This window comes from Podarcis pityusensis (assembly GCF_964106645.2).
Source record: "Podarcis pityusensis genome assembly, chromosome: 5".
Classification (NCBI taxonomy): domain Eukaryota; kingdom Metazoa; phylum Chordata; class Lepidosauria; order Squamata; family Lacertidae; genus Podarcis; species Podarcis pityusensis.
The window spans coordinates 39,855,020-39,864,893 of record NC_138032.1 but is presented as its reverse complement, the minus strand read 5'-3'; the positions used below and the strand labels follow the sequence as shown (position 1 = coordinate 39,864,893).

The 9,874-nt window shown below is 46.8% G+C and overlaps 1 protein-coding gene and 1 long non-coding RNA gene across 2 annotated transcripts; both read left to right on the top strand.

Annotated features, from left to right (window-relative positions):
- The first annotated feature begins 110 nt into the window (after positions 1–110).
- Positions 111–496, top strand: LOC308477357 (large ribosomal subunit protein eL39). The gene has a single exon (XM_081005867.1). The coding sequence runs from the start codon at positions 153–155 to the stop codon at positions 306–308; it is 156 nt and encodes a 51-aa protein (XP_080861993.1). The 5' UTR covers positions 111–152; the 3' UTR covers positions 309–496.
- A 1,260-nt stretch (positions 497–1,756) lies between these two features.
- LOC308477360 lies at positions 1,757–7,666 on the top strand. Its single transcript, XR_013986509.1, has 2 exons — positions 1,757–5,159; positions 5,202–7,666. It is a non-coding gene; the product is annotated as an uncharacterized lncRNA (long non-coding RNA).
- Positions 7,667–9,874: the final 2,208 nt, after the last annotated feature.

Here is a 9,874-nt window from a genome sequence, read left to right as displayed (position 1 = left end):
TTCTTGGGAGCGGATCCTGGGAAGAGGCGTCTCCGAAGCCGCCATCTTAGGAAGGGAATCGGGGGGCAAAACAGATTTTGAGGGTGTGGACAATTGCGTAATCGGGGCATTTCAAGCTCTTTTCGTTTGTAGCCATTGTGGTGAGCTTGAGTATGTCTTCCCACAAGACTTTCAAGATCAAGCGGTTTCTCGCTAAGAAGCAGAAGCAGAACCGGCCCATCCCGCAATGGATCCGCATGAAAACTGGCAATAAAATCAGGTACAACTCCAAAAGGAGACACTGGCGGAGGACCAAGCTCGGCCTGTAAAGAGAAGCAGCTCCAATCTTACCGGTACAACCCTGAATCTTGTATCAAACTCTCAATCGCCAGAATGGTCTCTTCCTACCAACCTGCCACATTATCAGGGCTGGAATTCTGTCTTGTGCTGTGCAGTCTCCCCCCTTTGTAAAAATATTTGTTATTACAAATATTAATGAATTAAAAACTGAATGATGGAGGGGGGGGGGGAAATAGGGGAATTTCAACACGTTCTTCGCCTCGCCCGTATTCTGGCCGTTTGCAAATGAAAGCTGTGCCTTGTCCATCTCAGCCGGGCAACTTTTTCCCCGTTTCAAAACATGCTTCTTAGTTAACACCCCCTCCCCACACCGCCCAAAGGCTCAGAGCCCAGACAGCTGCTCCACTGATCCTCCTCAAGAGAAGGAAGCAGTTTTTCCATCCCCACCCAGGTCATTGCACATTAGCCACCCACTCTCGGCTCATCGCGGCTGTCTGCTGTGGGGAGACCGCGTCGTGATTCCCCAAAGACTCCGTCAACGTGTCCTTTAGGCTCTGCACGTTGGCCACCCGGGAATAGTCAAAATGAAGGCGTTGGCTCGGTGTTATGTCTGGTGGCCTAACATGGACGATGCCATCACTGCCTGGGTTTCCACCTGTCAAGCGTGCCAAGAATCGAGGCCTGCGCCACCGGCAGCTAAGGGACACACCTGGGAGACGCCCAAGACACCCTAGTCGAGGGTGCACATAGATCTGGCCGGCCCCTAGATCTGGCCGGCCCCTTTCGCGGCCGGACCTTTATGGTAGTGGTGGACGCCTATTCCAAATGGCTGGAGGTGGCCCTGATGCCCTCCACCACTACCGAGGCCGTCATCCGGGTGCTGTGAGGCCTCTTTGCGACGCATGGGTGTCCTGATGTTCTTGTCTCCGAGAATGGACCACAGTTCACATCAGGCACTTTTGAGCGGTACCTTTTGGGACTGGGCATCCACCATGCCCTAACAGCACCATTTCATCCATCCAGCAACAGGAGAGAATGGTGCGCTCCGCAAAAGAGGCACTGGGGCACCTGGACCGGGGAGACTAGCATGAGGGGGTTGCCGAATACTTGTTCGTGCAACACATCACCCCTCATGCGGCCACAGGGCAGAGTCCTGCCGAACTGCTTATGGGCCGCCGCCTCAGGTCTCCGCTTGACCGGCTGCACCCAGACTTTGCCGTGGCCAAACCCCCAGGCTGTGCCAACGCGCCACAGTCATTTGTTCCAGGAAACCAGGTCTTTGCCCGGAACTTTGTGGAGGACATTCCTTGGGTGCCAGCCACAGTACTGGGAGTCACGGGACCTCGCTCGTACCAGGTGGCGCTCGAAGACGGAAGCTTGTGGCGCCGGCACATAGACCAGCTTAGGCGCAGGGTTGGGGACTTTGACACTACCGTGGTGCCCCCAACTGTGCTCGTGGCTCCGGAACAGACACTTACACCTCTCTCACAGACTGCGGGCGTGGAGCCGAACCAAGCCACTTAAGAGGGTCTGCCGGACTTCCCACAGACTCAGACCACTGCCATGCCTGACATTCCGCCAACTCCACTCGCGGAGGTTACACCCACAGCAGCGGATCCAGGGGACTTGGTTTCAACGCCACCTAGGGTCGCGCCACAGCCTCAGCAAGAATCGGGCAGCCCACTGGACTGGACCGCTCCCCGGCAGTCTGGCAGAGTTTCCAAGTGCCCAACTTATTTAAAGGACTATGTTGTTGGATATGTAACACTGTTGGTCTAAGTATGTGGAAGTATGTGAAATGTAACCGATATGCTTTTGTGCCTAATTGAACCATTACGTGTAGTGCTGTATATAAGGAAACCATTACGATTGTAACTAACGCTTTATCTCGGTGGGGAGGGGTGTTATGTACTGAAGTTCTCACCCTGGGCCAGCAGGGGGATACTGTAGATAGTTATGCAAATGAAGGATCAAAAGTGACGTTCAGTGATTGGATGGATACTGTAGATAGTTATGCAAATGAAGGATCGAAAGTGACGTTCAGTGATTGGATAGTTTTAGAAAGTTGTTACAGTAACATGGTACTGGAGCTCTATATAAGCAGGCTGACTGAGCCGTTCAGTTCTGTTCTGGCCTCTGAATAAAGAAGAGCTGTTTGAAGAATTGCTGTGTCGTCTGATATACTTCAGTACATAACAATCAGATGTATAAAGTGTTGTCTTGAGTTGCAGGTACATACTTACACTAGGGAAGCGGGGGAGAGAGATTGTAAACAGTGTGATCAGAAGGAAATGAAATGCCATAAACTACAGATAATAATAATAATTTATTATTTATACCCCGCCCATCTGGCTGGGCTTCCCCAGCCACTCTGGGCAGCTTCCAAAAAAATATTAAAATACTATAATACATCAAACATTAAAAGCTTCCCTAAACAGAGCTGCCTTCAGATGTCTTCTAAAAGTCTGGTAGTTGTTCTCTTTGACATCTGGTGGGAGGGCGTTCCACAGGGAAGGCGCCACTACTGAGAAGGCCCTCTGCCTGGTTCTCTGTAACTTGGCTTCTCGCAGTGAGGGAACCGCCAGAAGGCCCTCGGTGCTGGACCTCAGTGTCCGGGTAGAATGATGGGGGCGGAGACGCTCCTTCAGATATACTGGACCAAGGCCGTTTAGGGCTTTAAAGGTCAGCACCAACACTCTGAATTGTGCTTGGAAACGTACTGGGAGCCAATGTAGGTCTTTCAAGACCGGTGTTATGTGGTCTCTGCAGCTGCACTAATAGTGGCATTCACATCAAAACAGTACAGTACAGTAGTATCTCGGCTCCTGAACGTCTTGGGAGTTGAACGTTCTGGCTCCCGAACGATCGAAAACCGGAAGTGAGTGTTCCAGTTTTTGGAAGCCAAACGTCTGCCGTGGCTTCCACTATTGTTTCCGGTGTGCCTGCACAATCGGAAACCAATTGGAAGCTGCGCCTTGGTTTCTGAGCATTTCGAAGTTGAACAGACTTCCGGAACGCATTCCATGTGACTTCCAAAGTATGACTGTAATGGATAACACAGGCGAGCTAATGAACACATGTAGTTTAATAAAAACAAACCTACTGTGCCAATTCAAACAACAAATTAGAGCATTGAAATGGTGCTCTCAATGGTTTCATGCCACAGTCTCTCACTTTAATTTTTCTTTGGCTACCTTAAGGTCAGTTACAGAGGGGCTGATAGATGGTAATGTGTATGTATACAAAAGTATACATAAGTTCTGCATTATTGGCCTGAGGCTCCTGTGTTTTTAGGCTGTCAGGTGTAGGGCAGGTGGGCATGACTTGGCCTGGAAGGCCTGGTTAGGCTCATAAGGCCAGAGGTTTCCCACTCCTGCATTAGTGAGTGAGGCAGTCATCTCAGGCAGCAGAAGCTGAGCTGCAGATAATGGTAGTGAGATGTTGGAGGACAGAGCTGTGCTCTCCTTGAGTTAGTCTGCTGCCCTCAAATGTGGTGGAGAACAGTGTCCCATTGTCAGTACTGAAAGAAGGTTCAGCTGCCAGTATCGTAGGTTTCTGTATGTGGAATGGAGCAAAGGCGCCATCTTGTTCTTTGCATGTCTTCAGCCAGGCCAAGCCACTATTTGTAGTTTCTTAAGAAGGGACCAGGCCAAACATTTAATATAAAATGGGATTCTCTGTTATATATCCAAGCTTATTGGACTTGATTTAGGAATCCTTTTATAGGCTGTTGGGTAAAATGAAGCTTCCAGTCCTATAAGTGTTAACTGCAAGAAAGCCTGATAGAACACAAACAAAGGACTGGACAGTGTATGTGTGTGTGCGCACACACGCACGCACGCAAACACACGCCTAGATCCTTGGCAACCCAGCACAGATTTATGTCAGTGTAAAATGGTATACTAGAATTGTATTGTGCATGCACTTTTAATTTGCCAAACAAAAAGTTACCTTAAACAGAGGAAAGGGTGAAGCATTTCTAAAAGCGTTGCCCAAATGAGTCTGAATGTTGCAAAATGAGTCCTGTGATGTGCAAGGAAATATTAAAGTGTATCTGTTGCAAAGCAAGGCTCATCATATTCAGTATACCCAGGTATGGGTGAACACACTTGCACCCTATATTGATTTTGAAATCTTTGTAATTTCAATAGGACTCTGAAACAATGAAAACGTTTCCTTTCTCCAAGGAGCCAAACAGTGAGCACATGCAGTGGCTTTTGTAGGAATTAATGATGCTTCTAATTTTTAATAGGTGGTGAAAGAAACCATTTCAAGAATCATGACTCAGAGTGTATAAATAGCTTTTCTGAGAGCACAACAAAAGCATTGTCACTGTCTTGCACAGCAGAGTCAGAGTACATGACAGTTTAATGGGTGTTTAGTGCAATAAATAGCTAAATGCATGTGTACCATGAAGCATGTGTTACTTTCCATGAGTTTCAGAGGAGCTGGGGATTTTTGTTGCTACTTTCAGTCTATAATAATATTAAAATATTCTCAAAAATACTTGTAGGCAACCTGCAAATAAGGCATTGCAAATGTGGGGAGACAGCAGGACCTTGTCAACACTGACCCCATTTTTCTGGATATTTCTGAAGCTCTAACACGCATGTTAACGTTAATAGAAGCTGCAGTTTGTTTACCTTTGAATAACTCCAAATGAACTCAATGGGACACAAATAGGAATGGCTGTGAGTTACTTGGGGGGAAATTTTGCTTGCTGTTAGTAGCTGAAAGCAAGGAGTGGGGGAAATTCCTTTGCCCATGGAAGTTTGCCAGGCTCCAAGTTTGTATGCTGGTGGTAGGCAGGGGGGCCAGCTCTTGGGGGTTCAGTTCTTTTGTGACCCCAAATATTTTTGGAGTAGGGGCTGGGCACTGGAGTAGGGGCTGGAGTAGCGGCTGAGAGAGAGAGAGAGAGAGAGAGAGAGAGAGAGAGAGAGAGAGATGTTAGCTAGTGGTGCATTATTTTAGTTTTGATCTGTTTTTTATTGTATATACAGTATGTTATGCTCTGATTTCCCCCCATGAAATCGCAGTACATATAATTGTTTTTATAAATAAATTGTGTGTGCATGTATTGGGAAGGCTGCTTGGGCATCTTTTCTTCTTCCCCACATTGTGGACCATCTTGAGGGTCTGGGAGCTGGGGGCACTGTTATACAGTGGTTCTGCTCCTTCCTCCTGGGCCGTGTTCAGAAAGTGGTGTTGGGGGATGAGTGTTCAGACCCCTGGGCCCTCACTTGTGGGGTGCCTCAGGGTTCCGGCCTCTCCCCCATGCTTTTTAACATCTACATGAAGCCGCAGGGAGAGATCATCAGGGGGTTTGGACTGGGTGTCCATCAATATGCAGATGATACCCAGTTCTACCTCTCTTTCAAATCAGAACCAGTGAAGGTGGTGAAGGTCCTGAGTGAGTGTCTGGAGGTGGTTGGAGGATGGATGGTGCCTTACAGATTGAGGTTGAATCCTGACAAGACAGAAGTACAGTGGTACCTCAGGTTACATACGCTTCAGGTTACATACGCTTCAGGTTACAGTTTCAGGTTAAAAACAGACCTCTGGAACGAATTAAGTACTTAACTCGAGGTACCACTGTACTGTTTTGGGGGGACAGGAGGCGGGCAGGTGTGAAGGACTCCCTGGTCCTGAATGGGGTAACTGTGCCCCTGAAGGACCAGGTGCACAGCCTGGGAGTCATTTTGGACTCACAGCTGTCCATGGAGGCGCAGGTCAATTCTGTGTCCAGGGCAGCTGTTTACCAGCTCCATCTGGTATGCAGGCTGAGACCCTACCTGCCCGCAGACTGTCTCGCCAGAGTGGTGCATGCTCTAGTTATCTCTCGCTTGGACGACTGCAATGCGCTCTATGTGGGGCTACCTTTGAAGGTGATGGGGAAACTACAACTAATCCAGAATGCGGCAGCTAGACTGGTGACTGGGAGCGGCTGCCAAGACAACATAACACTGGTTTTGAAAGACCTACATTGGCTCCCAGTATGTTTCCGAACACAATTCAAAGTGCTGGTGCTGACCTTTAAAGCCCTAAACAGCTTCAGTCCAGTGTACCTGAAGGAGCGTGTCCACCCCCATCGTTCTGCCCAGACACTGAGGTCCAGCGCCGAGGGACTTCTGGTGGTTCCCTCACTGCGAGAAGTGAAGTTAGGGCCTTCTCGGTAGTGGCACCCACCCTGTGGAACGCCCTCCCACCAGATGTCAAAGGAAAAAGCAACTACCAGACTTTTAGGAGACATCTGAAGGCAGCCCTGTTTAGAGAAGCTTTTAATATCTGAAGGACTATTGTATTTTAATATTTTGTTGGAAGCCGCCCAGAGTTGCTGGGGAAACCCAGCCAGATGGGCGGGGTATAAATAATAAATTGTTGTTGTTGTTGTTGTTGTTGTTTGGGTCTGGACAATAAATCTTGCTTGGTTGGGAAAACGACATGCCCAGCAGTGCTAATATGGCACTGGAATCCACTACAGCAGTTCTGGGCAGATTTGGAGATGGGGTAGAGCCCTGGAGGTGGAAAATTAAGCAAGGAAGCAACTCTGTAGCATCTTCCCCTTTGCATCCATTCCACTTCTGCATTTCACATTTTGGGCTGCAGCTGGATGAGTGTTTGCCGATTGCAGCATGAGTAACATAATTTCATTTTTTTAAAAAATAGGTCCAAGAAATTATAGACCTGTCAGCCTTAACCCTGGGGCTAGTGCTAGGAGGGGAAATCTAGATAACTAAAAATAAAGCAATTTGCAGATTAGAAGTACAAGATCCATAATTTATTTGCAACCAGAAATGAAGTGCTTTAGGAAAAATCTTAAAACTGAGGGCTTGCCTTACAATTAGACTTCAGGGCACCTGGACTCACCACCTTTAAGTCTGATCGTGTAAATTAATTTAAGTTATCCATATTTTAACTGTACTCTGCTGATGACATGCCATGCCAGTTAATGGACTGCAAATATATTGCAAATTCTCTTTTTTAGCCAAGTTCCTTAGGTGTAAAGGTAGTCTCCGCCATTATGGAGCTCTCATTTCACCAATGGATCTAATGGTAGGAGTGTAATGTAATGGTAGAAGTGTAGTGACAGAGGTGTGCGTGTGCATGTTTCAAATTTATTTATTTAAATCAATGACTAGGACAAATATGTTCAGGCATGACAGAGTGCTCCATATGCTTGCTTTTATATACAGTCTTTCTGTCAAAATTTAAGTGTTTTTTAACAATAGCTTTGAACTACACTTCCTTTTTATGTTAATTGTTGTGTGATTTTGATGATACTGAAGCTCTAGCATGCATGATATCCTTAATTGAGTTACTTGGGGCAAAATTGCTTTTGCTTGTTAGGAGCTGAAACAAAAATAAAAACAGAGAAAGAAAAGAACAATTGCAATTAAGCATAAAGTCATGCATATATCATTCTAAACAAGGAGATAAGTCTGTGTGGGTGAATGGCTTGTATAGTGTGAATGCTTTTATTGTCATTCTCACAGCTTTTGTTGTGCTGCTTATTGATTTTTTTTTTTTAAAGCAATTTATTAAATTTTACAATAAAAATAGACATGATAAACAATGTAACATCGATCTTGACATATTTTCACATTTTCTTTGGACTTCCTCACATCTCCCGCTCCCATTTTCATCGTTGAAACATTTTGTCAGCAATTTATCGTCTTATTTAAAATCTTATATCCCTTCTATATTTCATAATCATATAATTCTCAAAAGGAGCTAAGTTTTCACAGTCTTACTTATTTTCTTAAAAAACTTCTAAATTTAGTGGTGCTCAGTTGTTTTAGTCTAGCATCTTATTTAGCATTCACTCAAATTACAATACTTTTGTAAATAGTTCTTAAATTTCTTCCAATCCTCCTCAATCCTCTCTTCTCCCAGGTCACGGATTCTGCCAGTCATTTCAGCCAGTTCCATGTAGTCTATCAGTTGTATCTGCCATTCTTCCAGTGTGGGTAGATCTTGAGTTTTCCAGTGTTTTGCGAGAAGTATCCTTGCTGCTGTTGTTGCATACATAAAAAATGTCTGGTCCTTCTTTGCCACCCCTTGGCCGACAATACCCAAAAGGAAAGCCTCTGGTTTCTTAGTGAAGGTATATTTAAATACCTTTTTCAGTTCATTATAAATCATTTCCCAGAACGCCTTCACTGTGCTGCTTATTGAATCCACCGTGGATGTGAATTGTAAATAAAATTTACAAGGAAAAAAAGTACAAATTAGCAATTATAGTGTGGATTAGTTTTGTGTCCTGGCCTATGTTGTACTACTGACTATATGCTTCTGCAGTATTTGACACAGAGCAAGAATACACCTTAATTGGGGGGGGGGCAATGCTTTCACAACAATATATTTTGAAAAATGTGGCATAGGATTTTTCTTTTAAATTATGTCAAGGTTTTCCGCTTGCCTAAGAAAACTCTTTGATGCTTTCATCAACTGAAGTAAGCAACCAAGAGGAAGTCTCTGAAAATTACTTATACACTGAACTGTTATTATGAATAATTGCATAGCTTCTTGAGAGAAACTTTAAATGGAGCTCTTTACTAACGGAGAAAAGGGCTTGCTATTAATGGAGAAAAGAAATACTTCAGCAATCAGCTGGAAACAGTGGCTCTACATGGCTTTTAATATAGCACATTATTAATATCTATCTTCATGTCCAAAATCTTTCTATAACATTTTCTCGTCTCATTTAGCAAAGGTCCCCTGCAACGTTATTTAGAAGCTTCCTCTTTCCAACTCCAACTCACCTGATTACTTCTGTTCAGCACAGTGTTCCTTAATTTTTCTGTAACTTATCAGTTGTTTCTTATGGGGTGGGTTGTCAATTACTAGCTTCCAGACTTTTTAAAAAAATCATTCACTGCAAAACAGTACAGTGGTACCCCGCAAGACGAACGCCTCGCAAGACGGAAAACCCGCTAGACGAAAGGGTTTTCCGTTTTGGAGGCGCTTCGCAAAACGAATTTCCCTATGGGCTTGCATCGCAAGACGACAGCCCATAGGGAAATCTCCGGGACAGCGGGGAAGCGCAGAGCGTCTTCCCCACTGTCCTCGGACCTCCTCCCGCCGCCCGGCTTCGGAACGAATCTCCGATGCCGGGCGGGGGGGGAACGCCTCCTCCCGCCGCCCGGCATCGGAACGAAGCTCCGATGCCGGGGGGGGGGGAACGCCTCCTCCCGCCGCCCGGCATCGGAACGAAGCTCCGATGCCGGGCGGGGGGGGGAACGCCTCCTCCCGCCGCCCGGCATCGGAACGAAGCTCCGATGCCGGGCGGGGGGGGAACGCCTCCTCCCGCCGCCCGGCATCGGAACGAAGCTCCGATGCCGGGCGGGGGGGGAACGCCTCCTCCCGCCGCCCGGCATCGGAACGAAGCTCCGATGCCGGGCGGGGGGGGGAACGCCTCCTCCCGCCGCCCGGCATCGGAACGAAGCTCCGATGCCGGGCGGGGGGGGCGGGGACACCTTCTCCTGCCGCCCAGCTTCGGATGGCTTTCCTGAAGACTTGGGGTGGGAGGAGGGTTTTCCTTCCCACCGCCAACATTCAGAATGCTGTTCTGAATGTTGGCGGTGGGGAGGAAAAA

What these genes read in the sequence shown, in the direction of transcription:
- LOC308477357 (XM_081005867.1), top strand. Translation starts at nt 153, where the DNA reads ATGTCTTCCCACAAGACTTTCAAGATCAAGCGGTTTCTCGCTAAGAAG.